Source organism: Eutrema salsugineum, unplaced genomic scaffold (assembly GCF_000478725.1).
Source record: "Eutrema salsugineum unplaced genomic scaffold, Eutsalg1_0 scaffold_16, whole genome shotgun sequence".
NCBI lineage: Eukaryota > Viridiplantae > Streptophyta > Magnoliopsida > Brassicales > Brassicaceae > Eutrema > Eutrema salsugineum.
Genome location: NW_006256858.1, coordinates 6,369,591 through 6,391,299, shown reverse-complemented (window position 1 = coordinate 6,391,299; position 21,709 = coordinate 6,369,591). Strand labels below are relative to the sequence as shown.

General features: G+C 31.4%; 3 protein-coding genes across 3 annotated transcripts; 2 read left to right on the top strand and 1 right to left on the bottom strand.

The window, feature by feature from the left end:
* Positions 1–1,925: 1,925 nt before the first annotated feature.
* Positions 1,926–4,289, bottom strand: LOC112087760. The gene is made up of 9 exons (XM_024157631.1): positions 4,263–4,289; positions 3,878–4,145; positions 3,692–3,788; positions 3,111–3,246; positions 2,833–3,026; positions 2,615–2,735; positions 2,351–2,527; positions 2,209–2,262; positions 1,926–2,126 (listed from the first exon to the last, which is right to left on the bottom strand). The coding sequence occupies exons 1-9, from the start codon at positions 4,287–4,289 to the stop codon at positions 1,926–1,928; spliced, it is 1,275 nt and encodes a 424-aa protein (XP_024013399.1).
* A 5,088-nt stretch (positions 4,290–9,377) lies between these two features.
* Positions 9,378–10,408, top strand: LOC112087759 (40S ribosomal protein S29-like). Its single transcript, XM_024157630.1, has 3 exons — positions 9,378–9,439; positions 10,206–10,305; positions 10,400–10,408. The coding sequence occupies exons 1-3, from the start codon at positions 9,378–9,380 to the stop codon at positions 10,406–10,408; spliced, it is 171 nt and encodes a 56-aa protein (XP_024013398.1).
* Positions 10,409–12,527: 2,119 nt separating this feature from the next.
* On the top strand, positions 12,528–14,321 carry LOC18021476 (40S ribosomal protein S29). Its single transcript, XM_006404460.2, has 3 exons — positions 12,528–12,685; positions 13,850–13,949; positions 14,041–14,321. Exons 1-3 carry the CDS (start codon positions 12,624–12,626, stop codon positions 14,047–14,049), a joined length of 171 nt encoding a protein of 56 aa, XP_006404523.1. The 5' UTR covers positions 12,528–12,623; the 3' UTR covers positions 14,050–14,321.
* Positions 14,322–21,709: the final 7,388 nt, after the last annotated feature.

Sequence of the window (21,709 nt, the reverse complement as noted above, 5' to 3'; positions counted from 1 at the left end):
TAATAAACCCTAAACAATTTATGCAAATTAGTACGTACAATACCTAATAAATCTTTAATGGCTGATACATCCAATTCCTTGTAGACTCGTTTTACAAACTGTATTAAATATTACTGATAGTTAAGTAATCTAAAATGAAATAACCAATAGTATTACAATCTGATTACAATAAAGGGGTTTGAAATACCTTCCACATATCTGATAGGAGAAACAACAGTAGAAATTATGAACTGAATAATAAAGTTCGAAGTTGTGGTAATGTCTTCATCATGATAGGAATAAGAGTGAAATCTTCTATTGTAACCCACAAATTTTCTTACTATTCTCGAAGAATTGAAGGTATTTTCTATAAACTGTAGCATAAACTGTATGTCCCTGGAAAAAAACACTAAATGTGTTTCTTAATGTAGTAAATAATAAAAATACTGAAAACGAAAGCAAGGATATCATTACGATTACCTCTTCGTCTTTTAGTTTCATATTGAGAGCAGTTCCCCGTTGTGGAGTATATTGTTTCCACTTGTGAATAATTTTAACTCTAATTTTCCAATCAGTAGTAAACGGATCTAAATCAGATATATAATGGAAAATACAACTCATGACTATAAAACATATAAGAATCAAAGTAAGGCAAAACGATAAAAATATAGCACGGTATACTCTTTATATAAAGTGACACCTTTGTGATAGGGTTTTCCTTTAACTATATGGAATATTATGGAAAAGAATACTGCCAAGATATTCGGAATATAGTTGTTCGATATCTACGTGAAATATATTGTGTAATCTAAAAGATCCATGCATATCATTATATCATTAAATCAACGCTACACACTAATAAATTAATAAGATCAATAAATTTATTTGATTGAATGTCAACTCTAATGAATTGGTATAACTTGAATAATTTCTACTTGCTTGGAGGTGAAAATCAGACTATAATTAAGTGAGGGGGGTATTGGTTAAGCAAGACATCAATACATATAAGAAATTATTTGTAATCTACAAATATGAATGATTCCAATTAGTGTTTAATTGTATAGAAATGTATATAAAACAAAATAATATGTCAAACTTTATCAAATTATAATATAAGCTCTTGAGATTGTCATAAATCAATTTTGCATATTAAAAAAAAACTAATATATCTATACTGGTGGGTAATAATACATAAATATCAAATAGTAGACCAACATATTGCTATAAACCAAACATATCATGAATCATTTGCTCGATCACGATATCAATAGCTTTCCTTCCAACTTCCTGAATACATTACAAATCCATCATACACGTTAATAAAAAATCATACTGTTATCAAACATAACAATTATTATAAGTTATAACTTACCTGTAATGTAGCAACTATATCTTCTGGAACACTTCTTTGAATACAACGTTCATTGTCTGCTTCTGAGGTTTACCATCTTTGTAATAATAAGAACCTTTAACCCATCCTTTGATTTTACTCTAGATAGAGCAACATATAACTGCCCATGAGAGAAAACGGGTTTTGGCAGATATAGACCGACGCTTGAAAGTGACTGACCCTGACTTTTATTTATGGTCATAGCAAAGGCAACAGCCAAAGGAAATTGTCTTCTTCGCATTCTGAAAGGAATTTTTCCTTCAGGAAGTGCGACATTCAACCTTGGAATATAAACTTTCTGACCATGAGTGTCACCAGTCAAAACAATAGCTTCGATGATATGATCAGCTAATATAGTTAAACGCAACATAATATTGTTTAAAATTCCTGCTTTTATTAAACTTAAAATAACAAACCACAGAAAATCTGTAAACGGAAAAAGACAAATCCAACGGGCTAAGAAAAAAATAACCGAAACTTAAACAATGAGATATTGTAGTAAATCCTAAGAAACAACGCAAGCAGGAGAATGCATAGCCTTAAAGAAACAAAGACTTCAGTCATCAACTTTCTCTTTCTTAACAGGCTTCAGAGAAATCTTTTGTTCACTCGCCAAAGCCTTCATGTCCCCATTAGCAGCTTTCTTAGAAGTAGACTGCTCTCCATTATGATCATCAAAGTCAATCATCTCATCGCTTTTCCTTTTTGACTGTGGTGAATTATCATCGTCGCCGCTGTCAAGTAACATGTTAGGAACCTAAAATGACAAATTTAAACAAATACGTTTATGTACAGTCATATAATATTAATAAGAGGCATCTAATTCCTAAATAGCAAACCTGTTCATCGGGAGTTATAAACCTCATTTCCTCAGACTTGACATCAGGGGTAGTCTATAAATAAAACAATAAGTTAACAATGATCAAAAGGCAATGAAATATGAATAAATATTAATAGGAATAAATAGTTTAGGGATCACACCAAAAATCCGGATATTTCTGAGAATTCTTTGACCATGTCACTTTGGGTCACAATCTTTGTAACTTTGTAAACATCACTGTTGAAAACGATGTTTGAACTCTCAATTGATAGCTTGAACAGATAAGTTTTCCCACAAATGTTACTAATTGGAAGAGGGAGTACATCTGGATCTTGGATCTGCAAGCAGTTTAGCAAACATATAAGTTTTTTAATATATATAGTAAGATTCACTATAATAGAGTTGATAGTAATCTGCATAACTACCTCTTCCACAGATTTAGTCAATTGTGCAGTTGTTTGATTTACAACTTCCATGGCAAGCTTATCAAAGATTAAGAACTTGGTTTCGCCAGTGTTGTCCATAACACGGAAAGTCAGCATAAACCTATGTTAGCATAGAAAAATATATGAATATGAATATATATGGAAATTACAAATATTTTTTTTTCTCTACAAATTGCATCCAAGACTTACGCTGGTACGACACTTTCAACATCATCCTTACATTTGCCACATTTCCATACTGTTTAGGAAATGGCCTACCAGGATATTGCTCTTTCAACAAATCCATATCAAGAGGAAGCACCTTTTTAGAGCACACTTTGCATGACATATAGTACCATCCAAACTCAGTATCAATAGACATGATGGTAGCCATAGTCACACATTTTTCAACCTAATAATTGAAGCATTACTTTCTTTTAAAAACCCAATCGCCATTTATTGTTTAAGAAATATGTATACCACGCAAAATGAATACCTCAGATGCACCAAGTATTTCACTTATTGTCCGGCGAGGGGTATGTAAGAAGAAATCATCTCTTACAGAAACAGAATTGACAATGGTCAATTGGTTAGGGTGTGTGTATGACAAAGTCACATCATCTTTTGGTAAGCTGTAAAGAAAAAAAAATATTGGATTTTAGTGACATGAAAGTTAACTAAATGGAAAATTGATAAAAGTTATAGATATGAATATACCGGTTTCTAAAAGAATTTATTTCAGGGAGATCAGGATCTGTCATCACAATGGAAGAACTGTAACAATTGTCAATACTCCATACACCTAAATAATGAAATGTCTTGAAAGTTATATATATTTTAAAAAAACAATATTTTGTTTGTTAACAAAAAACATTTGTTTCGTACCTTGATACAATCTTAACTTTCCAAATCTTAACACGAAACAAATGGTAGCATTAGTTGCATGTGTAGAAACACTCTCCAAACTTTCGGCATAATTCCCCCAGAGAACACAATTCAGGCGCACATCACTAAAAGACAAAAAATATATTAGACGTCTTATTAACAATATATAGGTCTCAAAGGGAATTAAATAACCTGGTGTCACGAAGTGTCATTGTTAGACGTTTGGTCTGTTTTTTGTTAACATTGAGAATCTCAACCTCACCAATACTAACAATTTGTCCAACAATATCTGTAAAATAAAAACATAAACCAATAATTAGATGTAATATGCTTTGGTTCATATTAGTAATGTATGCGAGATATAAATATACCATTTACCTATTAGAAAATCAGGATTCAACTTGCCCTCGTGAATATCGGCGAAGTTCACTAACTTCAACCCAAGAATTGTGGCATCCAGATCTTCAGAAGGTCTGATAGACGTCGTGGCAGCAAACTGGATCTTGTAAACATGAGAAGTAGTCCTGAACTTACCACCATTGTGAGTGACTTGAAAATTAGTGATGATCTTAGTAGTTCCTTCCTCTAGAAGATTTTCAAATTTTTTTATGAACTGCTTCTTCATACTAACATGCATAGTTTGATTCTGCATGGCAATATAATAATAAGCAAAACGTTAAAAATATATATATATATATATATATATATATATAATCAAAATGGAACAGTATGAATAACGAACAAACAAAGTACAAAACAATACCAGTTCATCGACAACGACCATCTCCATCGTCTCGATCCCATTCAAATACTGTTTTCACAACTTCAGTATCTTGACACGGATCCTCCATTGAGTTTTGAATGGCTTTAGGGCAGTGAGGGATGTGAAGGTCGACATCGCAAACTTTGCAAGTGGGAGTATATAAGCTAAATATTGCTTAGCTGGTGTGATGAATTTGATATCAACAGTGGTAACTATATATAGCGAAATGAAGAATGTGGTGAGTCTAGGGTAAATCTTTGATGCAATCTTTAGAAGAGGGAAAATATTGTAGGCGGTCAAGTATGAATTTGAATTTGAAATGACGTTGAAATTTGATAGATTTAGGCAATTTTGATATATTTAAATTGCAATATTGTTCGTTTTCCATAAAGGATCTATTTTGTTTAATTACTCCTTCATATACGGAAATACGGAATATTTTGATTTAGGTAGGTACAGTGCATCTAAAATATATCGAAAATATAGGGATTGTTTAGACTATCCAAACAATGATTTGTAAGTTGGTTATATAATTTCAGATTGATAGGGTTACGATAATATAGGAAGGTAATATTATTATGAACTGATAAATTTGGAATATGCATACATTGATTCCATTTATGCTTAACCATATAATTGTGTCGAGAAATTCGGAGGAAAGTTTAAGGTGGAGTTATGATTTCTTCATTATTACAGTAATTATTTTTTTGAATTAAATGAACCGAGATTATGGGATCACGTATAACCGAGATTATGGGATTACGTATACTGACACATTAATATAAACAATATTGTAAATAAGATTTGAAATTTATGAAGCGCAAATATGGGCTCATGTATATCATCATCATTTGTATAAATACATACCTCATTCGTATAATAGTAATTATGTAGAATAATAAAATTTGTACTTCTCAGAATGTTGATTTATGATAGGAATGTGAATATAAATTTTGCATAAAAATAAGAAAATAAAGATAGTAATAATTTAAATTTAAATCTTGTTAATCAATCGATTTATTTGACAATTTAAATTAGTATATAGTTGTTTTGAGCAAGAAATAAGGTAGATGAGATGAAAATTATGCATGTATAAATCAAAAATTTAAAAGAAGTCAGTTGAGCTAAATAAGGAAAACGAATAAAAATTAGTAAATAATAAATTAAATTATAATTAGCGGAGGGATAAAAATAAGGATATAATCATAGGTGGAATATAATGAATTATTTAAAAGAAAAATGCTGAGAAAAAATGTGGGAGCGACACCTCAGCAAAATGGCTTCCAAATTATTCCTGTTTAATGTATAGAGGATAATTGCATAGATATCCATATATTTGTGTCCACGTGGACGCTACTATATGGATACCTATGTGTTTATCACTAAACGACAAAAAATTTAAGTTAAAAAATATAAAATGGGTATCAAAGTGTTAAGAAAAAAAATTATATAATTTATAGTGTTAAAATAATTATTCGATTATTTTTTAAATAATAGATAAATAACAACAAACAATTATGGGAGTATGTGATATTAATATAATATTAAATAAAGAAATAATATAGATAAGTAAGCAAAAAGGTTAAAACAGTCATTTGTCTTCTCCAAATAGTAGAAAAGTATGTCTTTTGGTAATTAAAACACAAACATCTCTTTTTTGGACATTAGATAACTCAAAAGTACACCTAGTGGTAACACACTCATACTATAATTGAGTATGTTGAATTGACATTATAAAAAAGAGAATATTATCATTTGAGATAATTTTTTAAAGTGTAATGTTTTTTTTTTAAAAATACTTTTTAGAAATAAGGCACTTATTTTACTTTGCTCTCATTTTTTTATTTTTGCCTTCTTTTTTTTCTATTTACTTACAGAAACATATTAAAACGTACGGAAGCCACTTAAATTCACTTATCAGCTTTCACACACTAAATCGCATGAGATCCACCTTAATTCATCAGCTTCCACAAACTAAATCGCACGGAACCCACCTATATGTATGCAACTATATGGATACACATGTAAATATGCATATATATTTACATAGTTACATCCATCTATAATATATGTATGTGGATATGCATACATATATATATATATATATATCTATATAGATATGTCTATATGTATACAACTATATGGATACACATGTAAATATACATATGTAGCTATATAGTTACATCTATCTATACTCTATGTACGTGGATATGCATATATATATATATATATAATTGCATAGATATCCATATATATGTTCACGTGTACGCTACTATATGGATTCATATGTATATACATATATATATATATAATTGCATAGATATCCATATATTTGTGTCCACAAGGACGCTACTATATGGATACGTATGTGTTTATCACTAAACGACAAAAGAATTTAAGTTAAAAAATCTAAAATGGATATCTAAGTATTAAAAAAAAATATATAATTTATAGTATCAAAATTATTATTCAATTATTTTTAAAATAATAGATAAATAACAACAAACAATTATGGGGAATGTCTGATATTAATATAATATTAAATAAAGAAAGAATATAGATAAGTAATTGTGTGTTAATAAAAGAAGTTTTTTAGTCATTTTCAATGCCTAAATAGTAGAAAAATGTCTTTTTGGTAATAAAAACTCAAAAGTGTCTGTTTTGGATATTATAAACTCAAAAGAGCATCACATGGTAACACACTCTAAAAAAAAAGTATGTTGAATTAAGTAGATTTTTTTTTGTTAAAGTGTTTTCATTAATTTAAAAGAGTTTACAGAAAACGAACAAGAACCACAACCTTACTACCGATAAATTTAAAGGGAGCCAGAAGGGGGAAGGAAAACTAAAGCAAAAGCCGCAGAAGAATTCCAAGAAAGGGAAGGGGAGGAATAGATAATTCAGCAACAATCCTGGGTGTAATCAAGGTACCTGCCTATAAGCAGACCAGATACGTAAAAAGACTGGATATCGAGCTGACACCCAAATTCTTTAGAACTAAAGCTTTGTTTTTGACTACCGATTAGACTTTCTTCAAAATAACCTGTGGAGGGGTAGTAGTACCTCAATGAAACCTCTGGTTTCTTTCTTTCCAAATCTCATACATACAGGCCTGCTAGCCTTGTAGTAGAGCAAGTGATATATCTCGAGAAGAACTCACCATCGGGAGCCAAAGAAGGAATTGGTTCCAGTTTGAGGAAGGAGGAGAGAGATCAAGATGGTTGAGCGTACCACTCCAAATAATATCTGCACAATCGCAATTGAAAAATAGATGATCCCTTGATTCTTGCATCGAACCACATAGAAGACAAGTTGATTCCACATCCAGTCCCCAAGATAGTAACCTTTCCGCCAATGGGTTTCTGTTCAGGATGAATAGCCATGCAGTTGTCGAGTGCTTTGGAATTGCAGCTTTATACTATACTAGCTTGTGCCAGGGAACCTCCGGAGTTGTATCTCTGATTGCTGAACAAATAACATTTGAATTGAAATGAGTACATTCTTTGTCACCAACTATCCACGGCGGTTGGTCTGAATCCATGGATCTCGGAGTAGAGACAATATACGAAAGCAGCTAGAGCTGCAAATCAGATCTAGCAAAGGGGAAATTCCAGCCAAATTCAGTAATGAGCATTCAAAGGGATTCCCATAATTTTGATTGCATAAATTTAATGTCTTTTTGTTCTGCTTTGATTCCTTTTTTTGAGACTTTGATGTGTATGTTGCGTAGTTGTTTACTAAAGAAAGAAAAAGATACAAACTAAATTGGCTGGATAAAGACTCTTTTGGAGAAATATAGATCGAGACAGAGAGATTTATTACTGTATTGATGCTACATTTGAGAATAGCTATATGTTACATTTGCTAGTCAATTTTCTGAAATTGCAATATACAATTCCAAGTTCCTGTGTATTGATGTTCCATGTGAGATTAGCTTTGTATAATATTCGACTTCTCTTTACACAATGTGAGATTAGCTATAGGTATAAGATTGTTGTATCTAGCTTTGGTCTTTACTCTGAAATTTTTATATTTGGGAATCAAAATTCTAACTTTGTAATATGCAATTTTCTGTGTATTGATGTTCTATGCGAGATTAGCTTATGTATTATATTCGGCTTCTCTTTATACAATGTGAGATTAGCTTGATGCATAAGATTATTGTACTTACCTTCTATCTTCACTACGTGAAGTTTGTTATATCTGGAAGTCAAGATTCTGACTCTGTGTAATGTGATTCTGGTTATTGTGTAGGCGTGTGTGCGGGAATTCCCAGGGGCTGATCAGGAAGTATGGTCTGAACTGCTGCAGACAGTGTTTCTGCAGCAATGCCAAGGAGATTGGATTCATCAAGGTACATAACAATGATATATGCTGATTTGCATCTCCTTGTTTATTGTTTTTCATTCATTAGCGTGATGATTGTTTATTCTGATTTGTTTTCGTCTCTATGCGGTACCGTTAAACGAGGCACCAGTTCTTGATTGATGCTTATATATAAGACACAAACATGGTGGCTGCATCAACGAATTTGAAACTCTCTTTAGTTTTTATTTATATATATATATATATATATATATCAATGAAGAAACTTTATCTTTTTAAGTTGTTGGACCTTTCAAAATGATGGATGTAATTGTCTTTAAATCTTATGTCTTCGTTTGAACAATGATGTTTTAGTTATTCTCATTTTTTTTTACCAGTGATATTTTGTTTTGATCAAGAAATTTCCTGATTTTAAACCAAAATATCAATATGATTTTGTGACATTAGCTTATAAGACGTTCTTAAATATGACACAACGTAAGCTTGTAGACCGTGTCGAGAAGAAAAGTAGAAACATACAAATACAAGAGACAATTCTTGAGATGAGAGGTCGAGTCGCCATGGATCAAAGAGAAAAAGGCCTCAAAACACAACCTATGGAGATGAACAAGTTAAACTAAAAGATTCTGCTCATTATTGGGCCTAATTGGCCTTTAAAGTCTGACCCATTAGTTTTGTTTCTTCATAAAAAAAAAATGAACAGTTATTTAAGATTCCGCTTCTCCTCATCGATACAATTTCTAGGGTTTTGAAGAGTTGTTTTTATTCACTTTTTGTTCTTCTGGCGATATGGGTTTCTCAACGATTTGGAATTCTCAGTCGAAGAAGTATGGCACTGGATCTCGCACCTGGTAATCTCAATTTTCTTCTCTCTCTTGCTTATTGTTTTTTTGGTTCATAGAAGAATGTAGGAGACGAATACAATGAACGAAAAGCATTCTCGATTAGCATACACAAGTTCTTTATATCTTGTGATGAATCTGATCATGTAATAAGTATTTGGTCTGGTAATAAGCTTTTGCTTGCATAAATTTAATTGCTTTTTGTTCTGATTTGATTGCATTTTCAGACTTTGATGAATATGTTCTACAATATTTCACTAAAGAAAAGAAAAACACAAACTAAATTGGCTGGATAAAGAGTCTTTTTCAGAAATGAAAATTGGGACCGAAAGATTTATAACTGTATTGCTGCTACATTTGAGATTAGCTATATGTTACATTTGCTACTCTATTTTCTGAAATCGTAATATACAGTTCCAAGTTCCTGTGTATTGCCGTTCCATGTGAGATTAACTTTGTATAATATTCGGCTTCTCTTTACACAATGTGAGATTTGCTTTAGGTATAAGATTGTTGTATCTAGCATATGTCTTTACTTTTTGAGATTGTTATATATGAGAATCAAGATTCTGACTTTGTAATATGAAATTTCCTGTGTATTGCTGTTCCATGCGTGATTAGCTTATGTATTATATTCGGCTTCTCTTTTCACAATGTCAGATTAGCTTGATGCATAAGATTATTGTATTTACTTTCTATCTTCACTAGGTGAAGTTTGTTATATCTGGAAGTCAAGATTCTGACTCTGTGTTATGTGATTCTGGTCATTGTGTAGGCGTGTGTTCGGGAATTCCGAGGGGCTGATCAGGAAGTATGGTCTGAACTGCTGCAGACAGTATTTCTGCAGCAATGCCAAGGAGATTGGATTCATCAAGGTACATTACAATGATATATATGCTGATTTGCATTTTTTTTTCATTCATTAGCGTGATGATTATTCATTCTGATTTGTTTTTCGTCTCTATGCAGTACCGTTAAACGAGGCACCAATTCTTGATTGATGCTTATAGGACACAAACATGGTGGCGGCATCGACAACTTTGAAACTCTCTTTAGTTTTTATTTTTATATATTAATGAAGAAACTTTATCTTTTTAAGTTGTTGGATCTTTCAAAATGATGGATGTAATTGTCTTTAAAGCTTATGTCTTCGTTTGAACAATGATGTTATTAGTTATTCTCGTTTTTTTTTACCATTGATATTTTGTTTTAATTAAGAAATTTCCTGATCTTAAACCAAAATATCAATATGATTTTGTGACATTAGCTTATAAGACGTTCTTAAATATGACACAATGTAAGCTTTTAGACCGTGTCGAGCGGAAAAGTAGAAACATACAAATACAAGAGACAATTCTTGAGATGAGAGGTCGAGTCGCCATGGATCAAAGAGAAAAAGGCCTCAAAACACAACCTATGGAGATGAACAAGTTAAACTAAAAGATTCTGCTCATTATTGGGCCTAATTGGCCTTTAAAGTCTGACCCATTAGTTTTGTTTCTTCATATTAAAAAACTGAACAGTTATTTAAGATTCAGCTTCTCTTCATCGATACAATTTCTAGGGTTTTGAAGAGTTGTTTTTATTCGCCGTTTGTTCTTCTGGCGATATGGGTTTCTCCGCGATTTGGAATTCTCTATCAAAGAAGTATGGCCCTGGATCTTGCACCCATTTTCTTCTCTCTCTCTTGCTTATTGTTTTTTTTTTGGTTCATAGAAGAATGTAGGAGATGAATAGAATGAACGAAAAGCATTCTCGATTAGCATACGCAAGTTCTTTATATCTTGTGATGAATCTGATCATGTAATAGTATTTGGTCTGGTAATAAGCTTTTGATTGCATAAATTTAATTGCTTTTTGTTCTGATTTGATTGCATTTTCAGACTTTGATGAATATGTTCTACAGTAGTTCACTAAAGAAAAGAAAAACACAAACTAAATTGGCTAGATAAAGAGTCTTTTTCTGAAATGAAAATTGGGACAGAAAGATTTATTACTGTACTGCTACTACATTTGCTACTCTATTTTCTGAAATTGTAATATACAGTTCCAAGTTCCTGTGTATTGCTGTTCCATGTGAGATTAGCTTTGTATAATATTCGGCTTCTCTTTACACAATGTGATATTTGCTTTAGGTATAAGATTGTTGTATCTAGCATCTGTCTTTACTTTTTGAGATTGTTATATATGAGATTCAAGATTCTGACTTTGTAATATGCAATTTTCTGTGTATTGCTGTTCTATGCGTGATTAGCTTATGTATTATATTTGGCTTGTCTTTTCACAATGTGAGATTAGCTTGATGCATAAGATTATTGTATTTACCTTCTATCTTCACTACGTGAAGTTTGTTATATCTGGAAGTCAAGATTCTGACTCTGCATGTGATTCTGGTCATTGTGTAGGCGTGTGTTCGGGAATTCCCAGGGGCTGATCAGGAAGTATGGTCTGAACTGCTGCAGACAGTATTTCTGCAGCAATGCCAAGGAGATTGGATTCATCAAGATACATTACAATGATATATATGCTGATTTGCATTTTATTGTTTTTCATTCATTGGCATGATGATTGTTCATTCTGATTTGTTTTCGTTTCTATGCAGTACCGCTAAACGAGGCACCAATTCTTGATTGATGCTTATAAGACACAAACATGGTGGCGGCATCGACAACTTTGAAACTCTCTTTAGTTTTTTTTTGTATATTAATGAAGAAACTTTATCTTTTTAAGTTGTTGGACCTTTTAAAATGATGGATGTAATTGTCTTTAAAGCTTATGTCTTCGTTTGAATATAATGTTATTAATTATTTTTGTTTTTTTCCATTGATATTTTGTTTTGATCAAAAAATTTCCTGTTCTTAAAATTCAAAATATCCATATAATTTTGTGAAATTAGCTTATAAGACCCATTGTAAACTTTTAGATCTTGTCGAGAGGAAAAGTTGAAAATACAAATACGAGAGACATTATCAGAGTAGCTGGCTAGCTGCACACAAATTTGATATTGATTTAAAGGTTCGAAGCACAACGAAATAAAATGGGGCTAATGTTGGGCTAATAACGAGCCTAAGGAATATAGCCCGTTAAAAAACTTGCTGTGACAAATATTTTATTTTCTCGTTACAACGAGACAAATATTTTAGGGTTTTGAAGAGTCTCCCTCTCGTTGCCGTTCTTCTTCCAATCAACGGAAATGGGTTTCTCAGCGATTTGGAATTCTCACCCTAAGAAGTACGGCCCTGGATCTCGCACATGGTAATCTCAATAATCTTCCCTCTTTCGGTTTTTTCTTTTTTATTTGTTTGGTTCATAGAAGAATGTACGAGACGAATATAATGGACGAAAAAAATTCTTGATTAACATGCGCAAGTTCTTTATATATTGTGATGAATCTGATCATGTGATAAGTATTTGATCAATAAATATGTTGGATTGTATAAATTTAATGTTTTTTTTTTCTGCTTTGATTCCTTTTTTTGAGACTTTGATGTGTATGTTCCGCAATAGTTTACTAAAGAAAGAAAAAGACACAAACTAAATTGGCTGGATAAAGAGACTCTTTTGGAGAAATGTAGATCGAGACAGAGATATTACTGTATTGATGCTACATTTGAGAATAGCTATATGTTACATTTGCTAGTCAATTTTCTGAAATTGTAATATACAGTTCCAAGTTCCTGTGTATTGCTGTTCCATGTGAGATTAGCTATAGGTATAAGATTGTTGTATCGAGCTTCGGTCTTTACTCTGAAATTTTTATATTTGGGAATCAAGATTCTAACTTTGTAATATGCAATTTCCTGTGTATTGCTGTTCCATGTGTGATTAGCTTATGTATTATATTTGGCTTCTCTCTACACAATGTGAGGTTACCTGTATGCTTTTGAGATTGTGTATTTGGCTTCTGTGAGATTAATTTATCTTTGATATTGTGTATTTGACGTCTGAGTGATTAGCTTATGTATGAATTAGCTTTTGAGATTGTGTATTTGCTTCTGTGATATTAGCATATGTATGGAATTGCGTATTTAGCTTCTGCGAGATCAGCTTATGTATGAGATTGTGTATTTGGCTTCTGTAAGATTAGCTTATGTATGATATTGCGTATTTGGCTTAGCTTATGTATAAATGATATAGCGTATAGGGCTTAGCTTAGGTATGAAATTGTGCATTTGGCTTCAGTAAGATTAGCTGAATGATATTTACGTATTTAGCTTTTGTGAGATTCGGTTATGTATGAGATTGTGTATTTGGCTTCTGTAATTATTAGCTTATTATTGTGTATTTGGCTTCTGTATGATTAGCTTATTATTGTGTATTTGGCTTCTTTGAGATTAGCTTATATGTGAGATTAGCGATGTGTTATATTTGGCGGTCAAGATTCTGACTTTGTGTTATGCTATACTTGTCTGTACATAGCCGTGTTTGCGGGAACTCCCACGGGTTGATTAGGAAGTATGGTCTGAACTGCTGCAGACAGTGCTTCCGCAGCAATGCCAAGGAGATTGGCTTCATCAAGGTAAATTTTTTAGTGATAATCTCCATGACTTTTGTTTATTTCATTCTTTTGAATCATTGTTCATTCTGGATTTGTTTTCTCGTCTTTGCAGTACCGTTGATGTGGCACCAACCAGTTCATGTTGGATGCTTATAATATACACATGATGGCATCGATGGATTTTCCTTTGGTCGTCTTTCTAGTTTTGATATTATGAATTGAGAATCTTTGTTTTACTTATTTATATTTAAGTTGTTGAACCTTTCCCAAAGATAGTTGTTGCCTTGTCTTATAAAGCCTCATGTCTTTGTTCTGAAGGTTGAATGATGATGTTTGTCTTAGTATTTTATTGCTGTTTTATTAGTCTACTAGTATTATACCCCGTGCATAGCATGGGAACATTTTTGCTTACATAAGAGCCCAATCTTCAGTTACATATATATACTGATATACTCATATACATAACTAAAAATTATATCTATAAAATAACTTTCATTTATGAGAAGGGGATATACATCAAAACATCAGCACACTTATCATTGATCAATTACAACATATGAAAATTAAATTACATTGATTGAAATTAGCTTGTTGAGTACAAATATTAGTTTGAAGCTAGTTGTGAATGACCTTGCCAATTCTCTCTTTTTCTTCTTCTTTGACTCAAAACCTTCTCACCATCCTATGCGCTATAGCCTCCATAATGGTGCCAAAAGCTAATAATGAGCATAAAGAAAAAATGTAGAAAACAAAACTCATAACCAAAAAAAACCAAGAAAGATCGGACCTTGTACGAAAACCTCACCAGGCTATCTTCTGTCAATTACTTGGTTCCATGTAGAGGTGTCAAAATGGGTGGGCGACCCATGGGCTGTTCATGTCCAATACATTTTGGACCGGTCACGGATAAGCCCATTTTTAAACGGGTCTATTTAGACTTCGTCCAATTTCGCTCATGGACAAAACGGGTTAGACATGTTGGACACTGGTCCATCCATAGACAAAAAGTTTGTCCCACAATGACAAACTTGGAAAATTGAGAAGGGAAGCTGCACTATAAATACGAGTCTAGCAAGCTATTTTTGAAAAATTAAATAAAAAAACAAGTACTCACAAATACTGTCTACAAAAACAGTGAAGCCGAACAAGTGAAGTTACCCACTGCTTCGTTTGGGTAACAGATTACCGCATCTCTTATATTTCTTGTTTATAGTGGAGCTTCTAAGCTAAATTAAGCAAGGATGACAAATTACTGAAATAATGTAGTAGATGGGAATAATCAATCATGAGTGGTTCGCAAGAACGAAAATGATTTATAATAAAACTGTCTTTTTGGTGATTGAATTAGTCACTACTCGCTTAATACGACTTTGTAGTTGGTACAGCGATGGTACAGCAAAAGATAATTGTTTTTATTCCTGTTTTATAATGATATTTCGAAATATGTTATACACGTGGAAGTGTAAATGTGGGTGTAACCAAGAGAACCACACGTTCATCTATAATTTTTTTTTGGTTTTAATATTCATGCTCACAATTTTCTTTAGTCGCATTGACATTTTGACGAATTAGCGATATTCTTATGCGTATCGCTATACACGTATTATGATAACTAGGTGAATACCCGCACATTATATGCGGGTTTTTATTTTCAATTTTTTCAATTTTTTTTTATATTTTTATAAAAATTAATATAATTATCACTTGTTATTTACTTATTAATATTTATTCAAAAAAATTAAAATATTAAATATTATTAATAATTTAGAGTTATATTAAAATTAATAAATATCATCAATATTTTTAATTAGTTATAACATAAAATTTTGTTTAACATTTACACAAATATTAACTAATAGTCAATTAATAAAAAAATTTAAATTAATAGAATCATCATTTCATTTGTTACTTGTTAGTATTTTATTATAAATAATCTTTAAAAAATAATTTAAAATATATATTGAATATTATTAAGTAATTTACAGTTATATAAAAATTTAATACATATCTATCAATATTTTTAATTAGTTATAACATAAATTTTTGTTTAACATTAATATAAATATTAGTTAAGAATCAATTAATAAAACAAACTTTTCATATTCTTGCTTTAAAATTTAATATTAAATTTTTATTAATTACAATTTAAGTGACATGTGTCAATTTTTCCAATGCTGATGTGTTAAGCTGAGCAACTTTTATATATAAGATTATGATATATTTTATTATTTTAACATGTGTTATGATAATTTTATATTTTCTTTAATCTATTTCCATCAGATTTGAAAACATGGTTTATTGTTTTCTAAGATAACTTTATATATATAGTAGAATTTAACCCACGCATTATAAAAATTTGATTGTATGTAAATTTTTTTTTTAATATGTTTTCTATTATTTTTTTTGTTTATTGCAATACTGGTTATTTTTTATTTAATTAATTTTATGTTATTTTTGCTATAAAGTTATTGGTTACTGATTTTATTATATTGTAAAACAAATTTGAATTTATAATGAAATCAATTTTTGTTTATTTTTAAATATTTTGTTCTTATTGAAGTTGTAATAAGAAGTTTGAACATAATTTGTGTAGGCAAAATTTTTGGTTATTGTTTCTGTTTTCCTTATGCGTATGCTTCTCCGAAAATGTAATATTGTAAACAGTCTTTTTCACTGAAATCTAAAGTGCAAATTATTTACGTAGTTATTTTCTAATTGTTGCAGAAAAATGGACTTTGGTATTACAAACTTGATGGATGAAGACAACTTTAATCTTGAAGATATGGATCCTGAGGATGAGAGAGTTCATCAAGAGACTGCTTCTTCAGAGATGGCTGAGAAACAAAAAGGTACAAGTAGTTCTAGTCGACGACGCTCTAAATGCTGGAAAAACTTCACAATAGGAGATAGATATGCTGATGGTAAAAATGATAGTACGTGCAAGCACTGTAATAAAACCTATTGTTTGGATCTGCGTAGAAATGGAACAAATACTTTGACTCGTCATATGAGAAGTTGTTCTAAGACTCCTGGAAGCACTCCTAGAAATAGTGTAAGAAAGCTGGATATGATGGTGTTTAGAGAGATGATTGCAGTGGCTTTGATTCAGCATAATCTCCCGTACTCTTTTGTTGAGTATGAAAAGATTAGGGAAGCTTTTGCTTATGCTAATCCTGATATTGAGTTCTGGAGTAGAAATACAGCAGCAGCAGATGTCTTCAAGATTTTTGAGAAGGAAAAAAGGAAGCTCAAGGAAATTTTGACTAACATTCCAGGAAGGGTTTCTTTGACAACTGATTTATGGAGAGCTATCACTATTGAAGGTTATATCTGTCTCACAGCACACTACATCGATGTAGATTGGGTTTTGAAAACGAAGATACTGTCTTTCATTTCTTTTCCTCCTCCTCACACTGGTATTGCCATAGCAATGAAGCTTATTGAATTGCTAAAAGATTAGATGCTAGAGAGAGCATTGAAGTATAACTTTAGATGTTTCAACTCGTTGGAATTCTACATACCAGATGCTAAAGAGAGCATTGAAGTATAAAGATGTCTTGCGTAATCTGGCAGAAGTAGAGAAGAGTTATCAGTGTTTTCCATCAGATGTGGAGTGGGAAAGAGGAGATATGATATGTAAGCTCTTGAAATCGTTTGCTGAAATAACAAAGTTGATTTCAGGTTCATCATACCCCACATCAAACTTGTATTTTCTGCAAGTCTGGAGTATAAAAATGTGGTTGATAGATCATGAAGACTCTGATGACTTTGATATAGTAGTTTTGGTTCTTGTAAATATGAGGTGATCATATCTAGTTTTTGTATTGATTATATTTCAGGGTTTTCATTCATACTTTTCTCAAAAGACTGGTGGTAGTGGAAAGTCACCATTAGACACATACTTAGATGAGCCAGTGTTAGATCTAGTTTCTTTTAGGAGTATGAGTGTCTTGGACTATTGGAAAGACAATGCAAGTCGTTTTATGGAGTTGTCAAGTATGGCTTGTGATGTGCTAAGCATTCCGATCACAACAGTGGCGTCTGAATCAACGTTTAGCATAGGAAGTTGAGTCCTCAACAAGTACAGAAGTTGCCTTCTACCTAGAAATGTTCAAGCGTTGATATGTGCAAGGAATTGGTTTCGTGGCTTTGAAGAATTTGGTAAGAATTTCACATTTTTTTTCATATTTTAGGTGATGAGTTCTTACTTAATTATTTTTCAATTTTGTAGGTGATGAGATTGACGAGGAAGAAGAAGAAGCATGATGTGATGGATTTTCTCAAATAAATTTGTAGTTTGTGAGCACTAATAATTTGTTATGTTAAAAATATTTTGTAGTTTGTGGGTACTAATTATTTGTTATGTTAAAATTACTTGTGGTTTTGGTTCGTTACTTTATGTTAAAAATATTTAATAGGTTGTGGGTACTAATTATTTGTTATGTTAAAATTATTTGTAGTTTTGGTTTGTTACTTTATTTTCAACATGTAAATTAATAAAAACTCAAATATTTTCAACATGTAAATTAAGAAAAACATTGAATTATCATTTTGTAGTAGTTAAAAGATCAAATAAACATTTAGTAAATTAAAAAAATTAAATTTATTAGTAAGAGAAACAAATGTCAACATATCAAATAAAAAGTCAACAAAATAATATGGACGGCCCGCGGAAAGACCATCTGGACATGGTCCAATTTGGGCGTGGACACTTTTTGGCCCAATGTCCATTACAACCAGTCCAATTATGTCCGCTAAATTAAATGGATATTGTGGACGGCCAATTGACAGTTCTAGTTCCATGGTGGTGTTGTAACTCATCATAATTCTCTGCAGAAACAGTAAAATAAAAAGATTTAGTAGAAAATCCACAAAGAGAACTCCAAAGAATCAGACTAAAAAAAATAAATAATCATCATATCGAATAGAGAGCGTTATTAACCTGTTGGAGAAGATTTGAGGAAAAGAGAGAAGTAGATGGTGACTGGTGAGATCGACAGCCATGAGAGGAGAGGTGTAGAGAGAGTCAGAGAGGCGATGAAGATGATGAAAATTTATAAATACGTGTGTTTGTTTTGCTGCTTTGATGTGCATGAATGGATATAAGAGGAGAAAGAAAGGAAGAGCAAATAAAGAGTTATGAAGGAGTTGAAACTGTTTGAGATCGTGACATGATTGGGAGTTATACATGAATTACAGTTATCGTGAGATAGAGGAGACGAAAGTTTTAGAAACCGTGGGATCCTGGTTATTTTTGGATGAGAAAATTTAGAATTTTTAGAATTAGGTTTTGAAGCTTTTTACTTTTTTTTCACTACTTTCTATTTTTTTGTTTTTTTGCTTTTTACGTTAATTTTTGTTTTACTTTGACACATATCACCATGTAATTGGTGATGCAGTGACTTGTGCTTTAGTAATATAAAGATTGCAGTATTTTGTGGTTCTTGTTTTTCAGTCTGTGGTTTCTGTGGGCAATATTAGAAAAGTCCAAAACACTTGAATTTTCTTAAAGCGGATGAGATTAGGCTTATCCCAGATACGCATGAACTTCACTAACCAATAGAGAAATAATATCCTTGTATGTGAATTAAAATCGAAAGGGACGAATGATTATAAACATATGTTCGAGTTATGACTTGTGAGGTTTGATTAACCTATGATCATACCGTTGTCATCGATGTTTCCTGTTTTCGTTTAATAAGAAATATTATGAGTTGAATACTATAATTGAGTATGTTGAATTGACATTTTTTAAAAAAGTATGTTAAATTATTGACATGTAATAATTTTTAATTTAAATAATTAAAAATTTTAATATTAAGTTTTAAACTACTCAAAAAAATAAAAAGATTTTCTTAATTATTTAATTTTTAAATAACATTTATGTAAATTTTTTAAAAATATATTATAATTAATTAAAAATATTGATGATTATTTTGTATAAATTCTTGATTTTATTAAAGATATTACATATTAATTTGATTAATTTAGGGAAAACGACGTATTTCCCCCTCGAAAGTATCATATAGTAATAGATCTACCTAAACTTTCGAGCTCGTCCTAAATCTCTCTATTTTGAAAGTTAAAAACCTATTTCTACCTAATTAGAAAGTTTAAAACATATTTATGGTTTAAATGGTTAAAATATTTAACCAGATATAAAACCATTCTACCGATATCAAATCGAATTAAAAACCGGCCCAAATTAAATTTTGATCCCCAAACCTGACCCGAGTCGACATCAAACCTGACCCATTATTCTTCTTCTTCTTCACCCGTAATCATTAATCGCAGCAGGACCCCCATCGCAGCATAGATTTCCCCAATCAATCATGACTAGAGAAACAGGATTCAATCACATACCTAAAATCAAGCTCCCAGATTGCTTCACGCCTGACTCCACCACGAAAGAAAGGAAAAAATTAACAGTCTCTATTTCTCCAACTCACAGGCCCTCTGTCTCTTTCTTTCTCTCACATGGCTCTTCCATTAAACTGCGTTAGATTGGCGTCGATCTTCCCCTTTGCTCTAAAATTTCTCTTCACGTTTGCCGAAAAGTCACTCGCAGAAGGCTTACTACGACCGTCCGATATTCCCCTTCGCTCCCTAAAGCTTCAGCTGCTGACTGCAGCGACGACGATTCGTGGTGGTGAGACCTCGTTGAAGGAATCAGTATGCTTATAGATGCCATCTTATTCAATGTTGTCTGGGAAGTTACAGTCTTTTGTTGTGTTTATAAACTTCTGGAAAGCGTCGAAAAAAAAAAAAAACTTCTGGAAAGCTGCTGTTTTTTTTGGTATCTTTGTTGATGTTTTCAAATTGGGTAGTTGAAAGCAAAAAAAAAAAAAAATTCTTCTCTTCTATGATATTGAGTTACGTTTGTTGTGTATAGAGAGCCTTTGATTAGAGTCAAAATTGTATTAATTTTGTTTGAGTATGTTTGAGAAATGCAAAACTTGTTCTTCGCACTTTAAACCCAGTTCTTACAATAGTGTTTAAACATCTTTCCTTCATACATATACAATAACTTGAATAAGAAACACAAAATTCTCAAGGGATGAAGCAAAAGCTGCGAAATATATTTCAAAATGATGTTGGAGATGGAGTCTTAATTCACGAAACAGAAATTGGTTCAAACAATTTAACGGGCACGCAGGAAACGTTCCTGCGGAAACGACAAAGAGTGAGATTCCATATTTGAGGTTTGGATTAAGAAGTAGAAAATTCTTTTAGATATTTGAATTAGGGATTTGGGTTTACTTTGGGGATTTTTGGGTTTAGTTTTTAGGTTGGTTTCATTTCGGTTTACTTGTTTGAATCCGGTCATAATTTGGTTTATCAATTTTCATCGAATTTATGTTTGGTTTTAAGTGGTTAATTTTTTTCTGTTAACAGTAAACCGAATAAAATTGTGGTTTAGATAGTTTTTAGTTTCAAACTTTTATTTAGTGGGTAAATATGTTTTAAATTTTACGATTAGGGGGATATACGTTATTAACTTTTAAAATAAAGGGATCTAAGACGAGGTTGAAAGTTTTGGTAGATCTGTTACTATATCATACTTCTGAGGGAGAAATACGTCGGTTTCCCATTAATTTATAATAATATACTGATACATAATATGATTATATTTGTTTAAGAAAATACAAAATATATAAATTTAAAATAGTTAAAAAAAAGGTTGCACGTTACGTGCGAGTTTTCACCTAATTAAATAAAAGCTGCAAAATATGATGAAATCTGCATATTGATAAATATAGAAGTGAATTTATTTGTGTGAT